Raw genomic sequence first — 12,887 nt, forward strand, 5'->3', positions numbered from 1 at the left:
CATGAGAACACCATGTACCCAGAGGCAAGCTGAAGAAGAGAGCTCAATACTTCGAAAAATTAATTACCTACCACAATACCAGGGGGCAGCTGCACCCAAGATAGATCACCAAAAGGTAAAGCTACGGTGTAGTTGTCCTGTGGGTAGTAAAGTAGCCTCAGTGCAGTGTTCTCGGATCATTAGTGGTGTGCTTGTTGTTAGTACTTTGTTTTAAAATAACAGGACATTTAGGTAGTTAGTCATTGTAGTATATAGTAAGTGTGTATTAGTTAATGTCCATTTCTTGTGTGATTATGTCAGTGAAACCTGAGTGTTAGGATATTTAGTTCAGATTTTATTTCTTTTGTTTACTATGGTTAGATTGCGTAGTCAGAAAGATATCAACATGGATAATGAGCAACAGTCAGTAAGTAGTGATACTGAGTTAGAAAGTGGGACACAAAGTAATGTTAGTGACTTAGTTCAGGAAGTACAATGTGAAAATCTGGGGGCAGAAGGGCAAGAAATGTTGCCATTGCCATCCAGTGATTCAGTTGATAGCGTAAATACTGTGCCATCCGCAAGCACTGGACACGGACCAGAGACTGGTGAGGTGTCAGAAGTGCAATCATTAAGAGTTATGTTCGAGCGCATGCTCAATTTCCAAGCTGAATTTGTACGTGTGCAAGCAGAGCGTGATAGAGAACGTGATGCTAAACAAGCAGAGCGCGATAGAGAACGTGATGCTGAACAATCAGAGCGTGACCAGAGATTGGTAGCTGAATTTGCATGTATGCAAGCAGAGCGCGATAAAGAACGTGATGCCAAACAAGCAGAGCGCGATAGAGAACGTGATGCTAAACAAGCAGAGCGTGACCGACGCCTGCATGAGAGGGACTTGCAGTTGATGCAAACTTTAGAAGTTATACAAAGTGAGATTGTTAGTTTGAAACAAAAATATGAAACCATACCCAAAACGGTGCAAGAATTAAGCGAAAGAGTAGATAGTGTTCAAGTGGCTAACGCCAATATCGTAGAGGAAATCAGTGTCCTGACTAATAGGGTCGAACAACTAGAAATTGACACAACTCAAGTAATTGAGAACAAAGTGATCGAACAAGTGCACAAAGTAGAAAATGAAGTCATAAAAGAAATAGATCAGAAAGTGCACGCTGCAATTGAGGCCAGAGATGTGGGCTCAAGTGCGGATGTGCAGGATCTAAAAAAGACAGTGCACAAAGACATTCCGCTGTGGCAGCGGAGTGTGGACCGTCGTCTTGCCGAGATGGAGCTTAGCTTGCGGCATGACGAGGCACAGGCGTATGTCACGCCAGCCAGGTCCAACAATGATAGGCATATAAATACTGCAGTAAAAAATTGCGACTGCGAGACAGAACAGGCAACCAATGTAAGCGAAACAAATAAATGTCATTCCAAAGTAGTGATTGAAGAAAGCTTGATTAGGAACCGACAGTTTCAGATCTTTACAACGGAGAAGAAATCTGTTCACCCTGTAGTGTTTATCAAGGGATTTAGAAACATTTTGCCTAGCGTTTGGAGTCATACCCAGAAAATACAGTTCGTTATGTCTTACATACAAGGAGATGCTGCATTATGGGCAACCGAAGCAGCTGATAGTTGCGATACATATGAGCAATTTGAAAAAGCATTCTTGGCCAAATATTGGTCAACTTGTATCCAGGAGAGATTACGGAAGGAGGTATATAATCCAGAGCCGTATTCTCCACGACTAGGCAATTTGCGAAAATATTTCGAGAAGTACATTAATAAGACCCGTTACTGGGACGAACAGATTTCATCCCGGGATTTGATCAGACTTTTGAAATCACACTTGCCGATACATGTAAAGGAAAAACTTATACACGTTCCCGAAAATGATATGGAACATTTCTTGTCTGTTCTGGACTCAATTGACCTGATTCAGGAGGACGTTAAGGCAGCCTCTGAACAGGCTAGAAGTAACGGAAACGGTTATAGAAATGGTAGAAATAACACGCCTCCACCAAGTAATGGAAACGGCGGAGGTAATAATAGGAGACAAGAGTATGCACAAAACGGAAATAGAGGTAGAGACCGGAACGGCAATAGTCCGCCGGTGAATAATGACCGGAAAAGGAGGTTCGATGACCGGTATGAGACAGGCCCACCAAGCAATAATAGATGGAAAAATGCCAGGGGGCCGTGCAACACTAATACTTATAATGATGCAAACCGAACTTGGCCGCAGAACCAGAGGCCCAGTCCGGACCGGCAAAACAGTGATAGATATGACAATAACCGACCGCCACCACAAAATGCGCCAATTGCGCAACCGTGGCGGCCGACGCAACACAACGTGCACATAGTGGAGGTCAGTGACACAGAGCAGCCACACCCATCCACTAGCAATAATTCAACAAACTAGATGCAGCCGAGATACGCTCTCCATCGTCGGCTGAGGTTTGGAGTGAGAGCAGCCCGACACAGAACAAAACACCGAACAACATCTGTATCCTTAGGTATAATGACGGGGTACAGATGGGAGATGAATTAATAACTGAACCATCCACGTGCATAAAGGAGCACAAAGACAAAGTACAAGCGATAATAGGGGTCAAAATTAACAATATTGATGTGCAAGCGGTCGTAGATACAGGTGCTACTGTCAGTGTTATGAGTATGGACTTATTCAAAGTACTGGGGAAGGAAAGGCGTATGCTGACTTTTCCCGTGAATAATTGTAAAGTCACTGGAGCCATAAGTGCACAGCGACAAATAATTAAACTCCAAGTGCGGGTAGAGATGTATTTAGGGGATGAAGCCATAGCGTGCTCATTCCTGGTAGTAAAGGGTTTAAAGGTAGCCTGCATTTTGGGGGTAGATTTTTTAAGAGAAAGGGACGCAATAATCGACCTTTCTCGGGGAAAATTAAGTTTGATGAATGCTGGTAGGAGAATAGAATTGTCCATGCTCAGATCTGAAGAGGTACCTGTACCTAATTGTAATGATATTAACATAAAGTGTGGGAATCAGTCGATACTACATTTAGACAATCATTGTCTAGGACAGAATCTCTATTATCCTGACGTACAAGGTGATCAATTAAAAGCAAATGTGGACGCACTTGTGAACAAAGTATCACAGTCCGAAAATTTGAACTCTATGCAACAGCAGGATTTGGTACAGTTATTATCTAATTATGCAGACGTATTTTCAGAACGACCAGGAATTGTTAAGGGATATCAGTACAATATCGAGGTGAAGCCTCACAAAACTTACTGTCGAGCCTCATACTCCATTCCTTGGTCCAAGAAGGAAATAGTAGCTAAAGAAATAAGAAAACTGATCGAGTGGGGAATAATAGAACCGTCTTTGTCCCCTTATAGTAGTCCTTTGGTGGCGGTAGCAAAAGCAGACGGACAGGTACGGTTAGTACTAGATGCGAGAGACATAAATGAAATTATTGTACCCGTTAGGACTCATCCGGAAAATCTTGATGAGCAAATTCAAAAATTTCATGGAGTGCAATATTTGACATCTATTGATATGAGAAGTTCATTCTGGCAAATCCTGCTCACACCCGAGTCGAGGAAATATACTGCATTTATATTTGGGGAAAGGAGCTACCAATTTAGGGTACTACCTTTCGGCTTAAATGTAAGTGCAGGAGTTTTCATAACAGCCCTCGACGCAGTTTTAGGTCCGGATTTGCTGCAAAGGGTAACAGTGTATGTAGACGATCTAGTGATTGCCACTGCCACCTGGGAGGAGCACGTAGAACTACTGAGTAAAGTCTTAGAAAGGTTTAAGCAAGCGGGAGTAACAGCGAATCTTGATAAATCCAAATTTGGACGTAATCAGATTAAATTTCTAGGTCACATAATAACACCACAAGGCATCAAGCCTGACAGCAAAAAACTTGATGTAATTCGTGGGTTTCCTAGTCTGAGAACTAAGAAACAGCTCAAAGCATTTATAGGTCTAGCATCTTTTTTTAGACGGTTTGTTCCCAACCAATTAATGAATAACGAAAATTTATTGAGCCTGTTGCGTAAAAATGCGCACTGGGTGTGGACAGAAGAATGTCAACGCGCATTTGACGCTATCAAAAATGCCTTGGTGAACGCAAACATACTGCGACACCCAGACATGACAAAAGATTTTTGTATAGCGACAGATTCGTGTTCATACGGTCTGGGCGCGTGTTTATTTCTGTGGGACAGGAGCAACGACCCCACAACAATCAATGTAATCGGATTTGGCAGCCGCACACTAAACAGCTGCGAGAGAGCATATTCCGCTATCGAATTAGAGGCTCTTGCAATGGTTTGGGCGGTAAAGAAATTTAACTATTACATCTATGGTAAAGAAGTCAAAGTATTCAGTGACCACCAGGCTCTGAGCTATTTAATGACTTGCAAATTATACCATACCCGCTTGCTAAGATGGAGGTTAGCATTACAGGAATATAAAATTAAAATCATGTACCTAAAAGGACAAGATAATGTTGTAGCAGACGCCTTGTCGAGGCTTCCACTAGGGCAATCCTCAATGTCAAATATTTTGGAACAATCGGAGGAATATCGAATACTATTAGTACAAGATAAGGTACATAGGAGGGACTTTTTACATATGTGTAAAAATATGTCTATATTGCAGGAAACTGATCCGATCTGGCGAGATATCATTAGTAAAATTAAAGAAGGAACCAATCTTAAAAGTGTTCAGAATTTCAAAATAGTAGATAATATTCTGTATTATAAAACAGGTGTGTCAAATGACCATGGAGTCGTGTGTATACCACAACAGGCTATCCCAGCTGTAGTGTGGCACACGCATTTAGCATGGGGTCACGCTGGGATAGGCAAGACAATAAGGATTTTGTCCAAATTCTGTTATTTTAAGGGAATAAGCCAGCAGACTCGCACCATTATCAGGACTTGTCCTCTGTGCCAAAAAGCTAAGCTTCAAAATAAGTCCACAAGGTTTGAACTGCATCCTATAGTGCCTCATCGACCACTTCAGCTAGTATCTATAGACATAGCAGGACCCTACCCACGAGCCAGGGGTGGATTGAAGTACATTTTAGCGGTGTATGACCTTTTCTCTAAATATTTAAAAATATACTGCCTTAAATCAGCCACTGCTCGTGGAATAGTTAAATGGTTGGGGAAGGAATATTTTACACAAGTGGGTAAGCCTGAAGCGATAATATCGGATAATGCTTCCTATTTTACAGGCCATACCTGGAAAAATTATTTACATGAACAAGATATAAAGCATATACTAATTTCCCGTTTTCACCCACAAGCAAGTTTAGTAGAGAGAACATTTGGAGAGTTAAATAAATTTTTCAGGTTATACATTGCATATAAACACACAAGATGGCCAGATCTGATACCTAAGTTTGTAGAAGTTCACAACGCAACCCCGCATGCTTCTACGGGGTATCCACCAAACGAGATTATAATGAATAATAATAGAGTTTTGAATGAGTGGCTGGCACCTTTGCCTAAGGTCCCAGTCATTCCTGAGCCTAAGGAAGAGAAGATAAGAAAAGCAGGATGCAACCTTACCAGGTGCGCTCAGAAAAGGAAAGAAAAATATAATCGACATGTGACGAATAACAAAAAATTTAGTGTTGGGGACTTGGTACTCTTACGCAATCATCCTAAGTCCTCGGCATCCTTGAAACAGAATAGCAAGTGGCAATTGGTGTACAATGGACCTTTTAGAGTAGTAAGTGTGCCACATGAGTGTAGCTATCTCTTAGCAGATCCCCACTCAGGGAGAGTACGGGGACTGTATCCGTGTAATGATGTAAAAGCATTCCTACAGTAAAAGACTAATAGTCCTATGTGGACACCATTCTTTTGTAAATAATGAACATTAATGATGTGTGATCTTTAGAGATAATGTACTAGTGTAGAAGTGTTTAGTTATAAGAATATGATTGACTTTCTCATGTGTATGGATATTTGTATTATGTACTCTTTTAATTTGTGTTATCTAGAACATGCTCTAAATGTTTGCACAGATAATCTGATTAGTGCAATTATTTGTAGTGTTAAGATGTGACAGAGTTCAATCAAAAAGAACATTTTAGTAATGATTAGTTAGTGTACTACATAATTTTCTGTGTGCCCAAATTTGAAATATTTCTTGGCACAATCTTTTCTATTATGTGTATGTATGTATATATGTGTAGTTGTCAGATTGACAGATTCGAACCCAGAATAATATCAATAATATGAGGCCCTGAGAACTTTATTATCTAACCAATGTTATTAAAGAAAATAATGCACCCAGTAGTGACCCGAGGGCACCAAGGGAGGCAAACTTGTAGCAAATTTAAGTAGTGCAAAGTTACGCACAAAGAAGCTTCAATTGAAGCATGTGCAGATTCAAACAGTAAAAAGGAGCTAGCCGGATACAGTCCAAGTCAATTTTTGCCTACAGAGACTACACTGTAGTTACGTAGGACGTTGATAGTAAAGTGTGACATGAGTTCAAAGGAGTTATTGAACAATATGCCTGAATCCGGCTGGAATGCACAAATAAAATCTACTCGAACACGAATATAGATGACTTTTGGGCAAACTAATACCAAATTTTGAATATTTGTTACCATGTACGCAAATATCACACCTTGGTAAAGAGTTACGAATGTGCTATTACAAAAAAAAAAAAAAAAAAAAAATTGCACAGCGGACATTGTAAATAAAAATAAAGGGACTTAAACAAAAGTGCAGTATTGTGCGGCAGAGACAGACAGTGACTGTTAAACCTGCAGCAATACGTCACGGAATAGTTGAGTATAAGTAATAAAAAAACTGTATCATCGCCGTGTGTGCAAGTGGACAAGGAACTAGCACGACACGAACAGTGAACCGATAACGGACGGTGGATCAAGCTAGTGTCAAACTTTAACTCTTTGTGTGTCAAGGGACGCTAGGAAAGCACATTGACTACAGAGATACATTTTGTCCTAAGGTGAAAACTTGCGTGTGACTGATGACAAGTCATGACATGGTGAAAAATATTGTATACCCATAAAACGTGTTACTGTGACAACGAAACATTGTGCAAACCAGACTAGTGAAGGCCTACTGAGTAATAACTGCCACTAACTGTGTGCGTTCCTTCCCACAGCAGGAAAAATGCCTATAAGGATAGTACACTGTTTGTGAACTTGTTGCATGTTTCCTGGAGCACTGCAAGAAGACGTCGCACAGGCGAGCTGATATCCAACGCGCATCCGGCTACATCAGCTATGCAGCGACCGCAGCAGCCCGTAGCAGATCAGACAGACAGCCACGCCCCTCCGCGCCGTAGCTGTCAACGCCGGGGGCGGTGACCTACACGGAGTCAGCGCGCCGCGCCTAGCGCCGCTCAACAATTACTCCGCACCGCTCACCAAATACAGCATTATTGACTTTTTTTGAAATGTTCACATAAACTGAATAACATGTCAATGACTTCATTTCGATAAACATTGAACATTTACTATGTATGTCCATAAGTGATATATCCTAGGACAAGTGACCTTGTAGTGTATCACAAGAATAATAGTATCACACACAAAAAACTTCCGTCGAACAGTATGTGACTGTGATATTGTGTAATTGTGTAACCGTTTGTGACGAACTGCTAATTTAATTCAAATGAATAACTGTTAAAGAGACAATATTGACCATGAACCAACTGGCATGGCTGGGCTCCGGCACAGTTTTGCCCAGGTTTCCTATTTGCCTACGCCCAAATGGGGGAGCCATGAACTTATATAACCCTGGGACTAAATAAAAGAGCCATTCCGTATAAAAAATACAGAAGTGTAAAGAACGTTACTGGCACCATTGTGTCAAAGTGTAAAAACTCTTTGCCAAATGCTGCCAGGGGGCAATGTAACGTTCCCTGGCAAACACACGTTATTAAAGAACAAGAGTTTATTTGTACCATATACGCAGCTCTGAGCAAGTTGTATATATCGAAATTATTGAACAAAAATATTACTGAATGTGGTGTAAAAGACATTTGTTATTCTCCTTATATTTTTTGTTGTAATATTTCTCTGAATTTAGGATAGGAATATTTCTGTATTTATTATGTGATTGTAAAATGTGACAGTATTTGCGATAGCAGAGATATAAAATGTTGCCAGAAGAGAATAATATCGTCAATTTGCAAAGAAATGTTAATAGTCAGCAATACTATTTACGCACAATGCATTATGTATTCTTTGGTCTTCTCTGTTCAGAAGTCATTGCGGTAGGACACTGTGAAAGAGTTTTTTACGAATGTGTAGACTTCTTTTGTCTCTGTCTGGACTTAGCGGCCATTAGACGATGCGTTACGAATTAATGTGAGTTGTACTACTGTTTGATCTAAATATATCAGAATTTATCAAATGTGTGAATTATTTATGTAAATTAGCTTGCCACGTCATCTATAAAATTTCTTTAAGAATTTTTCAGCATTTTTTAGCGGTGTTGCTTGGCTGTGCCGCGACCAACAATAGCAGCGGCGGCATATTTAAAAAAAATTATCAAACCCGTAAATCGGGAACAGATGCACAAAAATCAATAGTGAATTAAGAAATTGTCCTTCTTTTTCAGAGATCCTGTGGCTGATAAAATTTGAATTAATTATACGTTTGTGCATTCGTAGGCGGATGGTTAATGTTAGTTAACATTGAAATTTAAACAGTTTGGTTCTTTCAAAATATCTTAAATGTGTAATGAAGTAGGTTTGATCAGTGATAAATGTCGGCTTGGCAATAATTAAAACATTTTCTGCTAATAGAGGTAATCTTGTGTTCTATGGCTAGTGCCGGGATAAAATTCAGTAAAAATATTTAACAAAAAACCTACTGCATCTGGAAAGTGTATGCCAAGGCCGAATGATTTAAAGGACTCAATTCTCAACCTAATATTCTTAACCAGTTCATATGAGTTCACGTAAATATTACTATTTCTTTAAATGTACGTAATTCTTAAGAAAGTAAAAATTTTTATTACCACACGAAAATAAAAGAGTGGTTCTACAACAAAGTTCGCACGAAAGAAAATTAACTTAAAAGCAAAAGATAAAATTTATTATGATTCTTTAACGAAATTCTGACGATTTCGTTAAAGTGCCAACGAGCACTGCATAAGCTGCAACAGCCCAATTAAGCAGCCACAACAACAGTACGACCGTGGTATGAAAACCCAATCTACAAAATGTTTAAAACATTAAATGATGAATGTCAACTTGATTGTACATTTTTTTTGTAGATAACTACATTTGTAAAAATTTGAATACGATCTTCTTAAATCCATATTTCAAACGGACGACTTGGGACGTCAGCTAGTATAATATATGTTCAAAAATGACGAGATTCCTCTAGTAGTTTCCAATAAAACCAACACCTTAATACAGCTAGAGGAATCTCGTCATTTTTGAACATAACGGAAATCTTTTCCGTTATGTTCAAAAATGACGAGATTCCTCTACCTGTATTAAGGTGTTGGTTTTATTGGAAACTAGTTTCGATGTTGTCAACAAGTATGGGCCTGAAGATGATGATGTAAAAACATCGAAACTAATTGCCAATAAAACCAACACCTTAATACAGCAGGAGTAAATTCATCATTTTTAATGTAAACTACGTACGATGTCCTTTCGTGTAAGTAAAACTATTTGTGTTGTTTGTTGTATCAATCTAATTTTTAAAAAAATATTGTGACTATTATGATAAACTGCGACCTACTTGCATTGTTATGTGTAAAAAGTGTGTGTGTGTTGACCTTGTGGATGTAAAGTAGGAAATGTAAATGACAGAAAAGAACTAATACGTACATTTTGTGTCATAAACATTTCGAGGCGCATTGTACCGTCCCCAGTAGAAATATTACAAAAGCTTGAATGAAGTATTTAAAAAAAAAAAAAAAATTAGGATTCGATTATACGTGAACGTTAACCGCTCAGGCGATGTGTAATTTTCTCTCATATGTATTAATATTAATATCGTATAAAATTCTGTGAGTCATTTTCGAGTGCAAAGAATAAATAAGATGCACTCTGACAATAATGGATCACATAGATTGGAAAGGAACCATCTTTCGTCAACTTTTATCCGTTATCACTATTCCTCTCTCTCGTCTTCGATGGGAGTAGTCAGACATTTAGGCGAGTGCTGTTGAATGTAAGCATTATTGTACTTGTAATCAGATAATATATTAATTTAATGCTATTATTCACTTTTAATTAAAAAAAGGGAGCCACATCTTATGTCCGCTTCCTTTGAACATCAGTAATTCAAATTATTTTCAGCGCAACAATTGCAGCCGCCGTTGCAGCCACTGCCGCCATTACTTGGAAAATTAATTTATGAAATTAGCGGAACCGAATTATTCCCCCGCTTCAGTTATAATACACATTTTTTCCACAGTTGCCAGCCGCTGCAACGGAAGACATAGCTTAAATATTTTTTATTTCAGTTTAACAGCCGAGATCCAGAGCCACGAATCTGACAACAATGCATTACGAAAGAAAATGGTATGAAATTATTCTCTCGCACGTGTGTGGGTAAATGCAAATAATAATCAGAGATTTCATGTTTGAGCAGAAACGTTCAGCAGAGGCAAGAACCTAAAAACGTTTATATCATTTTTCAACTTATATGTAACGTGTTACAAGATCAGTGTGTCTTATAATTATTAACGTGATTGATGATTTTGCTAAGGATTAACTTTCATTGGACAAACCATCTTACAAAAAGAAAAACAAAGCAAAAATCAAATTTAAACTAATAACCAACTTAGCAATTAATTTTGAGAAAAACCCAGCATGTTATAACGACATTCATATAAAAAGAAGGAGAAAAATATTCTACTTTATTATAAATCACGCGAGATATTGACGACGATTATACTCCTGTTAATGAGATTCCAGGCCGAAGATGTGTCTGGAGACAACACAGGGAGCGGACTCACAAGCGATGTGATGGTCTAATGTTGCATTTCCTCTCATAGTATTCCTCCTTTGGTTTCCTTTCTCGGCATCCTTACAGCACAACAGGTTCAAGCTCTGTTTCCATCCTACGAGCTTCGTGATTAGCATGTAGACACTACACTTTGTATAGCAAGAAGATGTTTTGTTAACGCATGAGACGTAGCATCATATGTTTCATTGCTCATTCAGGCACAAAAAGCCTCAACACAGAACTGCGAAAGGAAACTTTTATCCAGCGGTGGTATTAGAGCTTGTGGTGAGATATTTGATTAGGACGACAGAGGGTGGAGAATAACCATCAGAGGCTCATATTTTTTCTTCAACTATTGTTTCAGTGGTAGGAAGGCAGACGCTTTAATCTGAGTAAACTGCTAGACGTCTTTTCGTATGGTTTCTCGACAAAACTGTGACGAGCCGCACATAACTAAAATGATTATTACTCTGCAGTACCTATAAACAGGTGGGTAATCCTAGCTTTTGTTAGGTATTAAATGTTCACAGTCTCCACAACCTGATATTTTATTTATTTGTTGCGCTTTTATTTATTGCTTATTTAGCCAAATCAGGTTACAGGCATAAGGCCCTCTTTTACGTATGACTAGAAACAAGATAAAATGATGGTAACAGTAGACAATAATAATTTACATCCTTAATAACAATAGTAACTGGCTATAATAATAATGATAATAATAATAATAATAATAATAATAATAATAACAATAATAATAATAGTAATGTACAAGAGTGGATCAATTAAGAAATAAATTGATTTACTGCTTCATAACAAACTCAATGATAATAATGTGCATAATTAATAAACACTAATAACTGACACTGGTAATAATAATAATTGTAATTATAATAATCATAATCATAATAACAAAAATAACAGTAACACTACCAGAAAATAATGGTGGCATTAAGAGTGATAGAGACTAGTTTAGCACTTTTGAGGCAATGTTTCGTATTATAAGGAATGGAAGGGATAAAGAAAGAGGAGAAGGCTAAAACGAAAGTGATAGTGGCTGCTAGGAAATAAGAGAATCTCAGAACAGAACTCTATAGTAAAAGGCATGAAAGAGTAGTGGAGGAGAGTGGGTTGGAGACAAGGACTGTAGAAAGATAGCTATTGTGACAGAAGGTGCTCCGTTACCTCTCTTTTGAATACTATTGCACAGTTGGGATCCTGATGCAACATCTGATTAAGGGAACATGGCAGTGTTGTGTAGGGGTATAGAGATTTTACTTTGTTGAGAACGAGTACTTCTACAGTGTTGTCCTGATGATTGTATAAGGGCTCAAAATAGAAAGGGGGGGGGGCAATGATCAAGAAATCGATACAGCAAGTACAGGGTGTACTACGGTTATCGTCATGTAACCAAGGTAAATGTTCATAGACAGGAGTGATATGGTCGAAACAACGTACATCATATAATCTACCTTACTCAATCACTCATTGCTTCGCTAATAACCCATTGCTAAGGTACGTATACTCCTGTTCTGATACCCTCTGAACATTTGTGAGGCAATAAAATGCTAGCTTGAAAGTCCACTTTAAGTTAATGCGAGTCCGATTCGACCTATGTATTCGTTTGCTGCTGTAGCGACGGCATTAGGATAAAACCGGTCCAGCCAGTGTATTGGAATGAGGAAAACTGTCTAGAACAACTCTCACACGTCAGCAGTGTTATCATTGTTGATATATACAAACCGGACCGTGATTTCCTTGCCAAGCGTAATTCATGTTCACACCTGAACGCTGAAGATAATTACTTTACGTTATCCTGTTTGGCAGATGTTCTAGCAATCCAGTACGATGTTGTTTCATTTTATTTGTAGATGTTCGTCATTTGGAACGTGATACGTGATTCTTTGCAGATCGTATTATGAGAATTGATTTTATTCAGCATTCT

General features: G+C 38.5%; 1 protein-coding gene across 1 annotated transcript in view; it reads left to right on the plus strand.

Moving 5' to 3' along the window:
- Positions 1 to 385: 385 nt before the first annotated feature.
- The window catches only part of LOC124798997 (E3 ubiquitin-protein ligase BRE1A-like), a 36,081-nt gene continuing 23,579 nt past the window's right edge, over positions 386 to 12,887 (plus strand). The window contains exon 1 of the mRNA XM_047262533.1: positions 386 to 1,387. Within this exon, the coding sequence (XP_047118489.1) occupies positions 386 to 1,387 (1,002 nt within the window). The remainder of the gene's footprint in view (positions 1,388 to 12,887) is intronic.

The sequence above is a fragment of the Schistocerca piceifrons genome, chromosome 5 (assembly GCF_021461385.2).
Source record: "Schistocerca piceifrons isolate TAMUIC-IGC-003096 chromosome 5, iqSchPice1.1, whole genome shotgun sequence".
In the NCBI taxonomy this organism is placed as follows: domain Eukaryota; kingdom Metazoa; phylum Arthropoda; class Insecta; order Orthoptera; family Acrididae; genus Schistocerca; species Schistocerca piceifrons.